The sequence below is a fragment of the Pocillopora verrucosa genome, chromosome 4 (genome assembly GCF_036669915.1).
Source record: "Pocillopora verrucosa isolate sample1 chromosome 4, ASM3666991v2, whole genome shotgun sequence".
Classification (NCBI taxonomy): Eukaryota; Metazoa; Cnidaria; class Anthozoa; order Scleractinia; family Pocilloporidae; genus Pocillopora; species Pocillopora verrucosa.
The window spans coordinates 4,368,544-4,387,941 of NC_089315.1; the positions used below are offsets into that span (position 1 = coordinate 4,368,544).

General features: G+C 36.9%; 2 protein-coding genes and 1 long non-coding RNA gene across 3 annotated transcripts in view; all 3 read left to right on the top strand.

Moving 5' to 3' along the window:
- LOC131769194 (macrophage mannose receptor 1-like) overlaps positions 1-19,398 on the top strand; it is a 131,966-nt gene that overhangs the window by 95,586 nt on the left and 16,982 nt on the right. The gene's annotated exons all lie outside the window — the stretch shown is intronic.
- Positions 8,501-12,452, top strand: LOC136280185 (uncharacterized). Its single transcript, XR_010717160.1, has 4 exons — positions 8,501-8,657; positions 11,039-11,104; positions 11,662-11,767; positions 12,340-12,452. It is a non-coding gene; the product is annotated as an uncharacterized lncRNA (long non-coding RNA).
- LOC136280183 (perlucin-like protein) lies at positions 13,080-16,166 on the top strand. Its single transcript, XM_066164935.1, has 5 exons — positions 13,080-13,252; positions 13,585-13,778; positions 14,594-14,707; positions 15,435-15,552; positions 15,781-16,166. Exons 1-5 carry the CDS (start codon positions 13,153-13,155, stop codon positions 15,960-15,962), a joined length of 708 nt encoding a protein of 235 aa, XP_066021032.1. The 5' UTR covers positions 13,080-13,152; the 3' UTR covers positions 15,963-16,166.

Consider the following 19,398-nt stretch of genomic DNA (forward strand, 5'->3'; position numbering starts at 1 on the left):
CACATAAGCGCAGAGGGACTATATATATAAGAGGAGCTTTTCCTGCAACTCGACTTCGCTTATCTTGGGAGCAGCATCCCCCAACTAATTTTTGAAAGGAGCAATTGATTTCCATTTGGTACGCTCACCTCTTAAAAAAATCGGCGGCCAAACGAAAACACCATTTTAGTTTGCTTTGGAAAATTTATGGCGCGACGCTCATTATATGGTTAGAAACTGTGCCTTATCTAATTTATTTTTTTAGCGCTGAGTATTTTAGAAAGCTACTCCCAATGTAATTTTTCCACTCCCGCACCTGTCTACCCTGCAAGCCGTCACAATTTACAAAATAGGATAACACATTTTTTTACGTCGTTGAAAATTAATGCAGTGAAATTTCCTCTATGCTGTAGTAACATATACCTAATTCATTTAGCAGTCTAGGGTGACGCATGAGTGGTATCGCGCTTAAAAAATGCAAACAACGGTAATTTTAAATTCTGGATTTAAAACTTTTTCCCGGAAATAAAAAATAGGGGATAAGAAGGAAAGAAAATAAGAGCGTATTGGTAACCGAGCCTCCTTTCGAGTGACATGTTATTGCGTGACACCATCGCAAAAAACGAACGTCAATGATTCATTTCATCTGTCAGGATGCTCTGGCTCGTTCTATAAAAAACAAACTTCCATTCTTATTGTGAAAGGAAGACTTGTAAAATGTGAGTGTTCCAAGCTGAATATGGTTATAACTGTCCAGCAATGCGACGTTTCCGGCAGGAACCTTCGTGAGATGTTTTCACTGTGATTTGGTATACACCGCCTGTAGTGCTGTACTATCGAAGCTGTTGTCAAGTCTCTTTATAACAAGATTGAGGCAAGGAACCAATCTTAGAAAGGTGTTTTTCGCCAGGTGAGCCTAAGAAATCCAGTTTACAATCTAGTATAGGTCAAAGCGATAAGATTTTGTCGGAATTATGGCTTCGATAATAAAAAGCCTAATTGGATTATCTGCGGTTGTTTACATGGCGGCATTGCGATTTGCACGAAATAGACCGGGCTACTTCTTCGCAGTAATTAAGAGCCCCAAATTAATTTTTATATCCATGGAAAGACCATTCTTTCCACTTTGTAAAAATGCTCATCTCAAGTGATTCCGAGTTATACCAGGTAGGAAAAATTTTTATTGAAAAACTGCTCCAAAATGTAATTTTTAATCAATCAAATTTTGGCTATTTTCAAATATTCGCCAATAATTCATAGTTATGTCAACAAGCCCGTTATTAGATTCAAATCATTTTTTAATACCTCGTATACAAATAGGTAAAATTCAGAAAGACTTGCTTTCTTTTGCGCTTTTGAGGAATAAAGGTTTTGTTGCCCTACTCGTCGACTTCATTTCGGTCATTTTATGGCGGTTGGGGCTCGATACAGTGTTTGGTGATTTTCTAGAAAATAAAAACAGCTCTGAACAAAAAAATTATACCACGTTTATAGACTTACCCTAAGGTATCTCTGAGCGAAATATGAGGATAGTGATTTTTCCGATCATGTGCCACCTCCCACGCGGTGATAAAAAAAATTCGCTCTTAAAACGGCTGTGAATATATGAAAGTCATATATCTGAACTGCGGATAAAGACGTGAATATAAAAGCAATCATCGCAACAATGAACACTACTTAAGCAGTAGTGAAAAGAAGGCCTGAAAAAAATTCAGGCCTGTACGTGATTTGAACCCATGACCTCTGCGATACCGGTGTAGTGCTCGACCACTCGAGCTAACGAGCCAACTGGGAGCTGGTCACTGTGTTGGTTCCAAATAAACCCGTGAAGTGGTGAATAAACGGCTGTGAATATATGAAAGTCGTATATCTGAACTGCGGATAAAGACGTGAATATGAAAGCGATCTTCGCAGGAATGAAGACTACGTAAGCAGTATGGGATATGTAGATCAGTCAACTTTGCAACCTCTATTTGCATTACAAAAGAAAGCTATAAGAATAATCATCTTTTCCAGCTTCACTGAACACTTAAGTCCAACTTTTACCTTAAGTCTTTGATACCCTTTTTTAATCCTGCTAGGAACATACATAGATATAACATTCGGTTGTTCTCTAGGATGACTTATGTTATCCTAAAGGCCAGAAAAAAAGTATGGAATTTACAGCATAAGCTTTCAGGTGATAAAGTTTGGAATGATGTAAGTGATGACATAAAGCTTCTCTCTCTCAGACGTTTTAGGAAAAAGTTTAAATCAATTGTTATTGCTAAATACTAATTGCAGATTTACCAAAACTATATTTCTTCTGGCCCTCCGTTGTTTAATACTGGCACACTTAGCTTTCTTTTGCTGTCTTTATTTTTCTACTAGCTTTATTTTGTTTTGTGTTTTGTGTAGTGTGTGCGCGTGTGTGGTACCTGGCCCTTTAATATAGCCAATTATTATAACCTAAGTAAGGTTGCCCTATCTTTATAGCTCCCAATGGTTATTAAAGGCAGCCTGTATTCTCTCCATTTTTAATTTAGTATAAACAAATAAAGTTGTTGCTGTTGTTGTTGTTTCTGTCGCTTTTAGACAAGCTGAGAAAAGCAACAAATACTTCTTCAGCTGGTAGAAGCAATAGCACATCTGTATTAGGAGGAGTTGGCTGCAATTCCTGAGACATAAAAACCGCGACATTACAAGTTTAGGGTTAAGTACGAAACAATTAACCTATGAAGTTGTAAGGATACTACGATGGCTTTAGAAAGAAGTCTTAGAAACTCTTAACGGTTAAGAATGGGGTATGCAGGTTCGGTCTAAAGTTTCTTTATGACAACAATTTTATGACATTGAAGATACGCTTCGAAAAAATGGTGATTCGCTTGCCTATTTTGCTTAAATACCCCGTCAAAAGAATCATTCTTTGCTAACTTTACTGGGGTGGAAAAAAATTCTTGGACGACCACGAAGATCGACGAACGGCCTAACCTCAAAACGTCAGCTTTAGAAAAAAGTCTTAGGAGCGTTTGTCTGTAAAAATCAAACATATCGCGGCAAGGGTGGAAAATTCGATTTCTTTCTTATTTTGATGTTAGATAGGCTAGACTATAACTAAAATCACTGGATACCTTTTTTGGCAAAATATCTTTTTATTTCAAAGAAAAATACGAATAACGAAATTCTGTTAAAATCGTTATTGCACGAGTTTGAGGGCTTCGCGTGCAAAAACGATTCACTATTTTGTCTTTTAAACACTCAAATCTTCTTTTTCGATCTCATAAGACCTCACAAAATGATTTTTGTAAACATTGCGCTCTTCTTTGCGCTTAAAATAATTTAATTTCGGAAGCATGCATTTCTCTTCAATAAAAATACTACTTGAATAAAATTAATTCTCACCATGTGCTAAACCTTCAAATGGATTAAGCTTTTGGTGGTTGAATTTCGAAAAGATGTTCTCAATATTACTGTAAAAATTTGTTTGGGCAAATGATTAAGAGTGATACAAAAGCTTTTCAAAGTCCGTTAAAATTCAGTTATTTGACCTTTTGCGGTCAACATTCCAGTCGCGAGTCATATATTTTAATATGCTTCAGCCCATATGAGGCCGAAAAATGTACATAGAAACATATTTCCAAATGCTCTAACCTCATTTGCCGCAGAAGACCGATCCAGAGACCATTTTAGTGTGATTCTCTTGTCGTTCGTCGTATTTAGGTCTGTATAAGCGATAACGTCCAATGAAACCACCAACCCTGTCGAACACCATCTTGTTGTCAAACGTTCGATATCTTTCTTCACTGTGGCATCTTATTCAACGGTTTAGTTGACTGCGAGTATTGCTCAGTTTACAATGCACTAAAAAATTACATCTGACAGTCTCATTCAATGCTAAACTGAGTTGACTACAAACATGTACGCCCTTTGAGTATTTGGGTTGTCACGCAATACTGGTGACAAAGAAACTTTAGGGGGTAGGTGAAGGGCAAAACTCCATATAATTAAGCACTATCAGAATTGAACTCTTGGAACCTACAAAATATTTTATTCTGTAAACATTTTTGTGATAGTCATCTTTGTAATAGTCATCTTTTGTAATAGTCATCTTTGTCTGTTGACAATCAGTAAAATACGTCTATTTATTGCAGGAATTATTCTTGTTTTTTTGGCGCTCTGTGCCTGTCGTACTTATTAGGGGTGTTTTTCTTCCACTAAAATTGCAAGGGATACCCCAATAGCATGAAAGAGAACCTTTTGTACATTTTTACAACACCATGCTACAAAAGGCAGTGGTGGGGATGTGTGGCTTATGTGAGGCAAACTAAGAAAATAGGATAACTTTCGTAGCGCGAAATTCGATCGCCCTAAAATTTGGTAGATGAATCTGACAGCGTCAGTGATGTGATTGAATACAAGTAACCTGTTGAGCAAAAAAAAAAAAGGAAGAAACCAGCAGAACATGACTATGCGAAAAAAATATCACCTCCTGCTATCACACAAAAGGATGAATAGGTATCTATTAGATGTCGGTTGATTGAGAACAAACAAAAAGTCCTAACGTCCGCTTTCTACAAAGGGAATATTTGGGAAAACTGTTGATAGCTTTATAATTTTCACCAAGACTGTTTGAATCCGTCGTAAAACTATGTAAGCTCAAGCAAGACCTGCTTTTTTTTTCTCCGAAAGAGAATAAAGAACAAACGAAAACAAAAAATTCCTAACTTCTCCATTGTGAGACTTGTGAGTAAAATATCACACTCTCGTCTTGCCGCGCGTTTGACTGAAAACGAGAATAACTCAAAATAGATGTCCTCTCAAAAACTGGAGATAATTTCCTCGATCAGTACATCTTGTGTCATCAACATCGTTGCAAGAATTCTGTGCTTTTGTAAAACAGAAATCCTCTTCTTAGGTAGACTTGATGGTTCCAGAAAGTAAGAGCTTCGTTAGAAAACAGCTGTGCGCCAGCGCCTGCCCTCTACGAAAATTTGGAGAAGCTGTTGACAGCTCCTTACTTTTAACAAAGATTGTTAAAATCCGCTGTAAAAATCTGATAGTTTTTAATGAGAGAGACTTACTTTTAAACAGGACCTGCTTTTTTTTGCAAAAGATAAATAAAAAAAACTCGCACCTTCTTCATTGTGAGAGTTGTGAGAGAAAAAATATCACACCCTCATCTTGCCACGCGTTTGATTGAAAACGAAAATAACTCAAATACATGCTCTCGCAAAAACTAGAAATCATTGCTTTGATCAGTATATCTTGTATCATCAACATAGCTACACGAATTTGGCGCCTTTGCAAAGAAGGATCCTCGTGTTAGGTAAACATGCTGGTTCTAAAAATGATGAGCGCCTCGTTTGAAAACAGCTGTGCGCCAGAAACAAGGTTTTTAATCGCCTCGAGGCTCTCCACAGAAAACCGTCACTTTCGATTGTATTTAACACCAGTAGTAAGACCAAAAAATATATTTGTACGTTGAAAAAACTGACTGGTAAAAACTAGGCGACTTTGACTGACATATAGAGAGAGGTGGTTTAAATGAGTCACTGCAACAGGGATAAATTTAATTATTTTTGAATTTGCGAACCTTTGGCTCGATGCGCTAAACGAGGGTCAAGTCTACCCCTGGGTACACCGATGGAGATTGATTTTACTAGTGCATATTTACACTACCCACTCCCACAGTGCAGCAAAATTGTCACTCCGATAATTTTCTCGATCAGTTACGAGCTTTTCCGCCTCCCTTCGGCCAAAGTCCTTCAGGACTACCAATTACTCAGGACTTTTGTTTGGAAAGTTGACCCGGAACAATGGGCCATTTCTTCTAGTAGAAAGAGAAAAAGTCTCTAATGGGTTTGTTTAACTATAACGCATCAGGCAATATTGCCTAAGAACACCTATTTATCCAGACTTTAAACGCTGTACGCACACAGACAATGTTGATAATCACTTCTAGTGCATGGGCAGCCGTTCAAATCTTTATTATTTTATCTTTATATTATTTTATAAACTGATTGTAGAAAATAAGATAAAGAATCATACAAGGAAAATCAACAAGTTTCAGAAAATTATGGATGACAGAAAGAAAACATCTGTCTTTCCAGTCTCATTAACATAGATTAACTATATACACACTGTAATCAATTTAATAAAATCCATCAAGCTAAGGAGTACGAAGTGCAAAATTTTCCTCTTTATCTATGTTTGTGTGAGTCTCAAAACCATTTTCGCTGGACTTGCCTTTAATTCTCATTATAATAAAGTTCGGATATAACGCGCGCTGTCATTGGTTGAAAGAGCGTGCTCTATGAGAGTATAGAGCATAGAACTGAGCTAAAGCTGTTACGCCATCTGCCAAATTGTACTATGTTCGACCTTTTCCGGGACTTCTTTTTAGCTTTTTTCCGATAATTGTAAGTGAAATTTCGGAACAAGCGAGCCGGCAAATAGCAACAGATGAACCAAACAAAGGTTTGTAAACATATCAGGCGCCGTAATTTACATTATTAAAACGTGAGCAGATACAAAAATCCTCAAAGGAAAAACAAAATAGACATTCCGAGTTTTAAAGATTTTCACGCTTAGGCTTACGTACGGTAATAAAAATCAAACACAGCTAACACTCGTATAGTATATAAAGTTCAGAGTTCAAAAACAAAACAGAACAAAACAGAAATTATGAAAAATATAATCAAACTGACATAACTGTCAAAATTCATACTAATCATGACGGTGTCCGAGCAAATATGATCATGCTGAAGTCCATCGCGGCTCGCTTAGTATGGCGATCTCCGGTCATTACAGTAAAGCAAGCCTCAGAAACTACATCGGCCGGCTTTCGAGTGAAAAAATAAGAGCTCGCTCTGATATCCTTTCCGATACGTTTAGCAGAAAGTCACTTCAGTCACTGCAGCCGAGTTTTGCGGCGCTGTCATCCCGAGCGATCTTCATGTTCGGTGAATTCGGCTGTCGTTCATTTAAAAAACACTCGCCTTAAACAGTTTGTTTTCTACCTTGTCATGTGAAAAAACTCGCGTGTTTTTTATGAGGCATAATTTGGCTGAAGTTCACTGAACATTTCACTTCAAGATTCTGTATGAAAACTTCAAGCAAAAGCGTTAAAATCGACTTGCCGAACTATTTTACTTTGTAAACTATCGCAGATTGTGAACTTTGATGGTTTTTGAACTTTGATGGTTTGACACTTTTGACGGCTTTTGTTTTGTAGAGCCAATCAGATTATTTGAACCATTCCAACAGGGATTTTGATTGGCTTATTGTAGCGTGCTCTATGAGAGTATAGAGCATGCTGACGACATTGTAGTTCGCTTTGGAAATAAAGTTTGTTTTGAAAATTGAAAGTAATACATGGGGAATTTGACGGATTCTTTATTATAAAACAAACAGAGAAGCCTTGACTGTGCTCTGTTCTGTTATAAAGCACGCAGGAAGCGGCTAGAGCACTCAAGAAGTGGGAAGAAACACTCGACTACGTCTTGTGTTTCTCCCTACACTTCTTTCGTGCTCTAGCCGCTTCCTGTGTGCTTTATAACAGAACAGAGCACAGTCAAGGCTTCTCTATTTGTTAATTAAAGTCTCTCGTTTCTTCTCTCAAATTCACCTGCATTGCGTTTGTTTGACATGAATTACCAAAGACGATCTATAATTATAATGCATTTGCACCTGACGTGACGTGTGACACTTCAAGGAATTAATAATGACATTTTATAGTCCAAGACACATTATTATTCTACCAATTTAGCTTTTTGTGCAAAGAGCCCAAACAGGAAGAGGGAAGTTCATTTCTAATATTAATTTTCATCTTGGCTTGAAACCCAACAGTTTCTATCGTAACCATAGCTACCAGACTAATAAAAGAAAACGCGTTTGGCTAAATAAGTCTAGTGTTGGGCATCAAAGAACGTTGGATCTTGGAAGGTAGGAGATGACTGTACTTAATGCATGAAAAACTTGAGTTTGACTTTCACCCCATGGTAAGATTTGATATTCAGCCTTAACTCCTATTTCTGTGTAGTTGAAATAAAACGAAAATGAAATTTACCGAGCTTCCAAATGTGAGTATCACAAACACTTGGCGAGAAAACATCTTCAGCTGCTTGAAAGAAACAAGATCACTTGAAAGAAACAAGATCATTATCCTTAAATTTTATTTTCTTGAACAAAACATTTGCTATGTTAAATAATAGGGAGTTTTTAATCCAAAAGTTTTTGGATTAAAAACGTACAACTTAACGTCTAAGTATCTGCTTTACCTAGCGTTTTCGTCAATTGGACCTAAAAGAATTAATCGAAATTTTTACAATGTTGGTCAAAGGACTAATTTCGGTGTCTAATACGTATGTTAACATGTGAAGATATTCCTAAGAGACCCAATTCTCTCCATCGAGCGAAGCGGATAACATCCATTTGCGCCATTTGCATTAATTTCCACATGGAACTGACTGCTGCAAGCATTTTTTTAAAATTTATTTTCATAATAAGGTTTCGTTCATAACGACAGGTCGATTTGGGAAGCTTAATCCACTGCTTGGAGTTAGCGATCAACTTAAAACTTGTGTCATACGCGCGTGGTAGAAACAGAAAACCGTTACCTTGAAGAAGGCACGGAATTTGTTCATTTTTCATGTTCTTGACCTGGACTGCATTGTTGACTAACTTCACTTTTGGAAAAGGTGAGTCGCAGACGGCGAATCATTTTTTTATCCTTCGATTCACTTATGAGTACAACTTCATTTATATATCTCTCCTATTATATTTTACTGGTACAAAAAGAATTAAAGTTACAACAACTAGCAAAGACTAAGTCAAAATCCGACGTTCAACATCTACCCATGATTGGAACTCATTTTTGAAAAATTAAAGGGTATTTAACGAAAGATTTAGCGTTTTTAGCGTTTCTTATTCAGAAAATTGGATATTAGATGCAAAACGACTAAAAACTTCGGCAAATACGAATTACTTCATTTAAAATAGTTACCTTCCCATCTCTCCTCTCTCAATAACATTTAAGCATGACACTATGTTATGGTCAATTTTCCCGCGTTTTACTAGGCGGAAATTTGATCTTTCTGCATCGTACGGAAGCACATTTTAACCGCTCTCAATCATATGTGAAAAATTATTTTTACAAGAGAACAGTACTGACATATGGTAAAGAATAGTTACAATTTTTTGTTGTATATTCGTCCATAAACATAGCTTATCTATCAAAAGTTAAAATCGCGTATTGTGCAAGTCTAAGAGAAAGTTATTAGCACAAACATGTTCAATGATTAGTTTAAAGGTGTAGATCGCAACGGCTTACATTCTTTTTCGTTTATTGTTCTTGTGCAGGAGTGCTAATTGTAGTAAAATTTTGTGTGCGCTTTCTTTGTGTCATTGTGTAACGTTGCGTAATGTAGCGCGTATTTAACCGTATTGTTCAATGTAGTTTGGGGCAGTTTGGCAGTGTAGTTTCGTCGAGTGTGGTTTGGTATATTTGTTCTTTTCGCTTTATGCTGTTTGTTCGCCACTAGGCAGGATCTTTAACATCGCAACAAATGTAAGTTTGGTATCATGTAGTTTTCTTCGTTGTTCTCGTTGTAGCTCTCCTTGTGTATTTATTCTAGTTTATATTGTAATAGTTTTCGTTCGCTGTTTTATTTGCAGTTTTAACCGTACCGTGTACCGTTCGCGTTTAAAATTGTTAGAATTAGTTACTATAAATCGCCAGTGGCAGTTACAAAAGGTACTCACCTCAATAGCAGGTGGCATCTGTCGACCGTTAAATTTTCTCTTTTTTTTTTTTTTTTTTTACAAGACAGCACACCAAAAGTAGAGTTATAAGGAAAAAAGGATCTAGCAACCGTTTCCTCATAGACTCCTGTCCTTAAAAAGACCGTAAAAAATGAAATAGAGGCAATGCATAATTCAAGGCACGAATAAAATTTATTGGATGTCTTATCACCTTTATGTACTACGAGCCTGCTGCTTAATGTTCCTACATGATTTTAAAAACCTAAATGCTGTAATGTTTCCGTGATGGCTAAAAGGTTCCAAGGATTCTGTTATCGATTATAAAAAGACGATGTAATGCCACTTTCTGAGTGGCCTTGAGTTGTTTTCCTTCATCGGAAGCAGTATTGCTATGGCTGTCAGCGTTTAACTTCCCCAACTGATTGTTTCATGAATGCTTAAGTAAAAACCAGGCAAATCATAATTTACCCTTCGTTAAGTGTAAGATGAAAAGTTCAGGATGAAGACTATAACACACGATGCTTCGCAAAGGAAATCTTACAAGTTTCACCACAATATTCTGTATTTCTAGTCTTGCATTTCCTTGATTGTTCTTGATTGTACTTCGTTTCAAGGCGCCAATTAAACACATTTAACGAAAGATGAGTCGTAATCGATAGAAAATAAGTCCACAGGAGCTTTACTCGAATAGTTTGGTCTCTACGTAATTGCAAAAAATAGCACGATTTAATTTATCGCCTGCCTAAATAAAGTACTCTCTACGTCGTTGAAAACGCGAATGAGATCAGTCGACAGTTAAAAGACTGATAACAACTCGAATGGTAAACAAGAAGAATAATTTACTACAGATGGCATCCAATGTATGGCGAAACATTACTGCTCTAAAAGTAGAAATTTCCCGCCTATAGTTGTCTGTTTTTTATGTCGTTAACAGAAATAAAGCAGGCAAACCTTAATTTATAAATGACATGACATATATTCTTCCATGTCATTGGGTTGTTGAGGAACTTAGTTGCTGAAGAGTAACTTTCAAATTACAAACCAAACCTGATTGGTTGACACAGTAACTTATTTGCCAAAGAACTCATTAAAAGGTTCATTCAGGAACTAAGATACCTAAAATATCAAGTACATTTTAAAATGGAGATTTGTACAAAGTAATTTGATCCCAGCTGGGTACAGGTTGCCACTCAGTTCTGTTCCTTTATAGGCCAAGGAACAGGAAGATTCACCAGTATTAATCACAGTTGTCTCAGGTAAAAATTGTGTTCATTATCATTTTCGGTATATTCCTTGAACAGTTTTTTTTTTCTTTAAGAGTTTGCAACGCACAATGCCACGAAGACGTGTTTTCAGGTTCATTACTTGTCAGGTGTTATAGAAGGTAACTTAACCAGATTTCCTGCATATAGGTTTTCTTCCATAGTGGTTTTGAGGACGGTTTTAAGAAACTAGCACAATATGTGCATGGATCCAACATCTCTTTCCTGGTTTTCCCAAAATTTTGCTTTCTTTTTTCAAGGGTGGTGAAACTGTGAATTTCAATTTCAGCTGTTCGTCAATTCTTTGAACCTGTATGTTGCTAGCGAGGGTATATTCGTGTTTGGATTAGTGGCTGCAATAAAGCCTTACACAAAAGTCAGCCTGCTAAAATTTTCTGAGTGCCTACTAGCCACGCGGACTTTACAATTAAAGATGCCCTAATATCTAATCGATGTGGTAAAACCCGTCAGCTTTACTTCTCTAAATTTCACAGTGTTGATCTTCAAGGTGTTTGTGAACTCATGAGCTGTTTTATCTCCTGAATAATTTAAGTTCCATTTAGGTCGGTTGACGGAATGTGTTCAGCAACAAGCCATTAGCAAATTTACATTTAAAATCAATGGATATTTTTGCGAAAGATCTCATCGCCATTTTTTTTTGTTTGTTTCTGATATTTAGGGATACTGCTGTAACTCAAGATAACAAGATATGATGAGAAGTCTTTTTCCATTGTTCGTTCTGCAGATGTGGAATGTGACAGTTGGCGGCGATGCTACCGCACAGGGTAACCACACAATTACGCCATTCATTGAATTTTGAGTGTCTCAAAATTACGGTCAGCGGTTAATTTGTTTTCTTTGCGATTAAAGAAAACTTGTTACGGTTAACTTTTTTTTAAGACTAACGGTTAATATTCCTTAACTTTTTATCTAACGGCTATAACTTTTTTTTTGCTGTTTTACGGCTGACGGTTAGCCCTAATGAGACCTTCAATTTTATTTAGACACTGAGGGTGGCATTTTGTAAAAGGCAAAATATCGCAATAACAATGACAATGACAAAGTGCTACAACAGCAACAGCAAGAGTGACAGTGACCGTAGCGATAAGAATGAAAAATGCTTAAAAATTTGCTCAGAAAGTCGCCATCGAAGTCAAAAGTCGCGTAGTTGCACTTCGTAGTCTTCGTTTCTCTCTCTATATACAGGCCTTAACGCTCTAAGGATCTTAATATGCTCTGTCATTTTAGGCTTTTTCATAAGACAAAACCACATTATTCATTGTTGAATCAGTGAGCTCTGATTTACAGATATTATTATACCATTTAAGTCAGTATTTGTTTGTTATTTTGTTGCCAGACTGTGGTTCAGTGGTGAATAACACTTTGAAAAGTCCAAATTATCCTGAAGGCTATCCAGACAATATGGAGTGTGAATTTAAAGTTCCTATTCCATCTGGATTTAGATTGAACATCACGTTTGAGTACATGAGGTTGCCTGATCTAAGGAATCATTATCACTGCGAGTAAGTGAGGAATGACTGTTATCCTTTATGGGTATTTTAAGTTAGAAGAAAGAACGAATGTTGGGTTCAAGCTTGATTTTAACAGTGGCAAACAGTAAAGATGAGTTATGTTCATTTACATATTCACTTTTCTTCTGATCCTTCAATCAGCTGCGAGAGAAAATAGCGAAAATTTATTTTGTTACAAACTGACGAGGGCAGGCAGCAAAATGGTACCTCACTTCCTTAAACGTGCTGTTTTAACTTTTATCTTGGCAAATTATCTAAAGCCGTTCAAGCAAAATTCCTGTCTATTCCCATTTGCTTTCCTGTAATCTCATCGTCTAGCTCCTCCAAAATTCTTCCGATCAATTCATCCAGGTTGAAAAAATCTACATGAGTCAGTTTATTTTGATTCTTCCGTCACTGATTGTTCGAGTCCAAAGTAATTGATCGTGGACTCAAAAACGCGCAAGTGAAGCAAACTTTCGAATATGACTTGTAGAAATATATCCACCCATCCGCGAACTATTATTTCAATGCAGTGATGTATGTTATTTTAGATTTATTTTTTACTTCTTTTCCAAAGGGATGACTATTTGACGTTCCGTGACGACAGAAACCAAAGTTTTGGGAGATACTGTGGTTCAACGAATGGAACTATTTTGATGCCTGGAAACTACACGTTGATAAACTTTCATTCTGGAAATAATTCTAACATGAAAAGGATAGGATTCGTGTTACGCTTTGAAGCTGTTGATCAACCCGGTAATGTATCTCAATTTCCAGTCTCCCAGAATATAGTTCAGTTTAAAAGGAAAGCAAAGAATTCTCTTCAAATATAGCGCCCGGAAATTGATTATTCGCGAGCGAAGATCTCAACGGTTAATCTCATCTGTAAGAATAATTGCCTTGTGGTAAACATTATCTAAATCCCGTCAATGAATTGGGATTTGTGTGATGATCAACGATGATCATTTGCATTACTTTTACACAGTATTATTTAATACGTGTTGCTTTTTTCTCAGTATAAACGATGATTGGTACAGTTTCCGCTAAAGACTGAACAATCGTAAACTTGACTTGTTTTATTTTGTTAGTTCAACCAAGTATCTGCCCGATTGGTTGGTATCATCAACATGGTTCATCCTGCTATAAATTCAGTTTTGAGTATCTGACTTGGCATGAAGCTAGCAGACACTGTCAAAGTCTCGGAGGATATTTGGTGAAGATCGATGATGACAAAGAGCAGTCTTATATTACGGATAAAATAAAAGAAATGCGACACGCACAGGTTCGTGATGTAAAGAGGAATGACGAAAACGTGTCCATACCAGTCGCTAGGTACAATAATCTCATAAATCATTAAAAGCAACATGCGACAGTCTGCGACCTTTTCCCACATCTAGGTAGTGTGCAAAGCTGCAAAAAAATCTGGAAATAATATCTTTCAAATCGGTATCGAAAAACGCTTTTTACTATATAGATACCGATGAAATACCAGGATTTTTCCTTTTACTAAAAAATCTTATCTTCATCGCCCGCAGTGAAGATACTATTTTTATCTTTCACGAGTGAGGATATTGGTGTCGACATGATTACTAACATGATTAGCCAATTACAAGGGAGCTTCCCGCCCAGGCGCGCGGCCGGTTCTTTTGAAATTCCATTCACAAAATGGCTTCGAGGTGCGAAGAGGGTACTGTAACCTGTGACTTTGTCGATGAGCTGCCAAATTTTCACATCGATCCTTTTTCTGAGCTTGAAGAACATTCAGGAAGATTTGCCGAAGTCTCGGAAAGTGATGTTGAAAAATTCATAGAAGGGGAAGAAAATGCAAACACTAAAAGTAATACATTCTACGACTTAAAATTATGTCTCCTTTATAACTCTATATCCGAGTTTCATAACATTTTGTAAGAGGCATTTTGCAGTAGGTGGTGGTACTCAACCAAAATATGAGTTCAGCAGTGCTAATTTATTGTTTTTATCATCTAAAGTTAATATAAACATAATTCTAAGACCGAAAGAGGTGAAGCTCTACACTTCTTTAAAGTGATCATTATTGATGTATTCAGCTAATTTTTCAGTGACAATCTCTCACTTTAGGCTGTTTGGATTGGACTACACGATCCTGATAAGGATAATAACTTTAAATGGGTGTATGACGATACTCCTCCTCGTTACTCCAACTGGAATAGGGACGAGCCTAATAATAAAGCGGTATGAGGCGAACATTCTTTCATTTTTGTCATATAGCTGTTTAGTTTGGGGCAAGACTTGCTATCATATCTTTAGACCCCTTCATATTTTTATGTGCGTACATACTTGTCTTTGATTTTCATCATGTCCAACTTCAAGCCTTTGGTTCATGAACAAGTTCAAATTTGGAAGATGTTCCATCATCTTTGACACACTTTTAGATAAAATCCCATGGAAGCATAATGTTTTTAAAAGAGATCTGCCTGTTACCAAATTATGGCGAATTTATGTTCGATATAATGGGCTGAAATTGCTGAACGAGATAGACTAAATATTCAAAATTCTCACAGAGTCTTCATTCAAAAAATAATTAACTATTGTATTTTACTAATTTCTATCAAGAGAAAAGTGCCATTACTTTCTCTTTTATCTACTATTTTTTCATTTATTAGTACAAATCACTACCTCATATTGTTATTCATTCAATCATTTGTTTATCTATTTGATAATTTGTTTGTTATACTTAGCTTATCATTTCATAATTTGTAATGTGTTTGAGTTATCTTTAAATCGTGTGTACTGTCAGTAGAAGTCTTAATAAAGATAAACGCATAAATGATTTAGCTCAATACCCCTATGAATGATGGTCACCGAACCGCTTTAACCCTTAAGTTATTTTCGGTGAGCAGGGCTAGCTACTTTATGTAACTTAAACTTCCATAAATAATTTATAATTGTAATTGTACAGTCCGACTGTGCACAGGCCTATGGGATTTGGTTTGACTTGAATGGCGCACCCTTTCCAGCTGGGAAATGGAATGACGTATCGTGTAAAGGCAAGGCATTCTCCATTTGCGAGAAAAACGGTAAGTGGATCACTGGCCAGTTAATTGAACGTATTTACATAACTTCACAGCCAAATTGGTTATCACAACAAGAGACGGCAACGCGAATGCCCAAATACGGTCCTGTTGGATTTAAACTCTTTTCTACGTTAATTTTTTTTCTTTTGTTCCAATATATTTACATTGCTGCTCAGCATAATGTTAAGGTAACTTCGTTTCTTTTGTTGCTGCTGTTGTTGTTTTATTCAGCCGACTGTGGTTCAGTGGTGAATAATACTTTGAAAAGTCCATACTATCCTGAAGGCTATCCACACAAAATGGAGTGCAATTATTCAGTTCCTATTCCAGCTGGCACGAGAATGAAAATAAAGTTTCAATACCTTAAGATGCCTGACCCATATCCTGTTGGTAATGAGTTGCAGTGCTTGTGAGTAAGGATTGATTATAAACCCATATGCTTACAGCAGGCGGAATAACATAATTAGGTCCTATAGAACCCCACCAACCACCATACCCCGGCGCTCCCTCTTTCATTACCTCTAAAAAGAATGTTTTTTCCAATAGAGGAAAGATCGATCATAGTAGTTGTGTACAGAATTGAATACCTGTTTAGCCTTTTACCAAGTAATTTTATCCATGACTTTCCCTTAGTACAGTGCAGCATGATCTCTCACTTCAATGCTTTTTAGGGGGAAGAGGGGCTTTTATTTCAGTCAATTTTTTCTTTATTCCCTGAAGAAAAGGGTTGTATAGGAATTTGCTTTCGAAAAGTCCAGCAGATGATGTTTTTAGTTTCAGATCATTTTTCCCTTCAGTATTAGAATTATTATCATATTTTGTATTAAAAGAGACGACCGTCTGACGTTTCGGAATGAACAGGACCAATATTTTGGAAGTTATTGTGGCAAAGCGACTGGAGAAACCATTTTTGTAACTGGAAATAGCGTGGTTTTAAAATTTGAATCTCGTGATAATTTTACCAGCCGGGACAGGGGATTCTCTTTGTATTTCGAGGCTGCTGATCTACCTGGTAAGACAAAATGATAGCAATTTAAAGATGAATGAAGGTAGAAAGTTTCTAAAGAAATTCTGGTACCGCGTCGTTGAGCGTTATCACAAGATAATTTGGTTTTACCAATTGAGATTGACATCTTGCGCGTGAGGAAGCTCGAATCGCGTCATCAGCCCGATAGTGTGAATATTTGTTATATGGAGAATAATACATGAGCGCGCGTAGATTTCAAATTACTCTTCGAGTGTTCAACTCGATAGCTCTAGTTGAACACGAGAAGAGAAATTCCATATCTAGAAGCAATCAGGTATTATTTTGTTCATTATATAAACACAGTAGCCCTTTACTGACAAGAAAAGCCAACTTAAATAATGAATGAAAATAAAGGAAACGACAATTCCCGAAAAAAAATCACACAGTGGGCTGTCGCCAAGGATGAAGATGCAAAAATGCGTTGAATCATGATTACAAAAACAATTATGGGTGTGCTAAACGTTTGAACGTGTCCTTTAGTAGCATGTCGTAATGATGTGGGATATTGATCAAATGAAGCCTTTAAGTGCTACTGTGGTTCTTTCTTTATTCACTCCGAGCTTTCGCCGTTCTACGGCATCATCAGGGATCATCTTCATTATCCTCCCTGATGATGCCGTAGAACGGCGAAAGCTCGGAGTGAATAAAGAAAGAACCACAGTAGCACTTAAAGGCTTCATTTGATCAATATCCCACACAATTATGGGTGTAATTTTCAATTTAAAAAATTCTTATTCATCGACTTCTTCCTTACCGACAGAAGAGATCTTTCAGGTAAACGGCCAAAATCAGGCTGTGGCAAGTCTTCCAGTTGTCGATTTTTTTGTTCTCAGCCTCGAGAAATGCCATTACCAAAGCCACTGGAAACGTCACTTTCGGTTTTTCTTTTGGTATACTGGTTTTCTTTCCCTCTTAGGAAAGTGATACGGTGTCTGTAAGTGATACGGGTTTTTCAGTGTTTTAGCTGCCATAATCCGAGAAAAGTTCGACAAACTACCTTGGATTGAGAATGGTGAAAGCTTTACCGTTCATTCATCAACCTGCTGGTTGGCGATATCAAATACACGTGAAAAAATATCTTATTTTTTCACGTGTGTTGTGGCGGCTTCTCTCAGGGCTGGGAGTGAAAGCTTTACCGTTCATTCATCAACCTGACCGAGCGCGCTAAAGGCGAGTGACGTGTCAGCAGCTGGTTGGCGATATCAAATACACGTGAAAAAATTTCTTATTTTTTCACGTGTGTTGTGGCAGCTTCTCTCAGGGCTGGAAATCATTTTATAGCACTATAGTTTATATGATCAAAGAAATTTCGCCATGGCTGACTATGTGTTTCGTTTTCGTTAGTTCAACCGAGAACCTGTCCATCCGGATGGTATTATCAATATGGATCATCTTGCTACAAATTTAGCTCTGAAATGGTCTCTTGGTATGAAGCAGTGAGGCGATGTAAAAGTCTTGGAGGATTTTTGGTGAAAATAGATGATGCCGATGAACAAAGTTTCTTAACGGATAGAATCAACATCAGTAGGAAAATAAAGGTCTGTTTACAACTACCAGAGTACCATTTCACGATGTCATTTACTCTATGGCAATGGTCTGATTCAAGCAATAATTCCAACTTCATCTCAAATAACGAAGATGTTATTTTTGGTCTATTCACGATAAACAATATATTAAAAATGTAAAATACATTAAACTTTCATTTCAGAATTGCTTATCAGTGAATTATTATCGATTTTATCTACAAAAGATAAAGTTCAAATATAAAGTCAATAAGCTTGATTAAGTTTTTGATTGCCGAGCTCCCCTTTCTACTATTAGTCAAAATAATATCAATACTGCAATCTACAATATATAAATTAGGCGAAATTGTTAAGAAAGAATTTTTTCATGCTTAGCGTGTGTATATCGAGTTCAATCGCTCTGACGAAGGGCTAACGCTCGAAACGTCAGCTTTTTTACCCTTTACGGTGGCTAATTTACGTTTTCAACCCAGTTGTTAACACTAAATTACTTGCTATACTCTCCCACCGACGCAGCACCACGGTTTCTTTAGAAACTTACCCCTTTATTCATATATCGAGTTATGGATGCGCGTGGGAAATTTGGAGAGCACGAGAGAAGCATAAAAGTTACCCGAGGCGAAGCCGAGAGCAACTCTAGCTTCTTGAGTGTTATGGATGCACGGCCATGCATACCAAAGGATTTCTGCCATGCTAGCTTCTAAAGGAATTAGGTAGGACTTGCGCGCGAGATGTGATATAAAATAATTTTTACCATAGTAGCTCCGAAGGAACATTACGTTACTTATGTTATTTCATTATCAACATTTAGAAATGTTAAGACCTAAACATTGTGATTGTGTTGTTGCAATATTAAATTCTTTTCTCGTCTAAAGGCACTTTGGATTGGACTTCATGATCTTGATGATGAAAATGACTTCAAATGGGAGCATTATAATACACCTGCCAACTTCTCTCACTGGAATAAGGGTGAACCTGATAATTCTGGTGATGGGGAAGACTGTGTTGCAGTCTCTGGGATTTTCTTGTACATGTACAGTCAATTATACCTTCCCGGCCGATGGAATGATATGGACTGTGAAAAGAGTGCCCCTTACATTTGCGAGAAAAATATTAGGCGTAAGTAAGCCCACTTTGTCGAGTCTTCAAAGCATATTTTCTCTCAAATGTGTCTTTGTGGCATCCTGCCTTAGAGATGACATTTTGCACGGAAAAAAATGCGCCTCATCCAATACGTAGGGAATAAATTGAATATTTCTGACGTTCATTAGGTTGGAGCAAAGAGAGTCGCTTAAACTT

Coding starts and splice junctions, on each gene's coding strand:
- LOC136280183 (XM_066164935.1), top strand. CDS start 13,153: ATGCCTGGAAACTACACGTTGATAAACTTTCATTCTGGAAATAATTCT. Junction 13,253..13,584: donor TGAAGCTGTTGATCAACCCG/GTAATGTATCTC, acceptor TTATTTTGTTAG/TTCAACCAAGTATCTGCCCG. Junction 13,779..14,593: donor AAGAAATGCGACACGCACAG/GTTCGTGATGTA, acceptor CTCTCACTTTAG/GCTGTTTGGATTGGACTACA.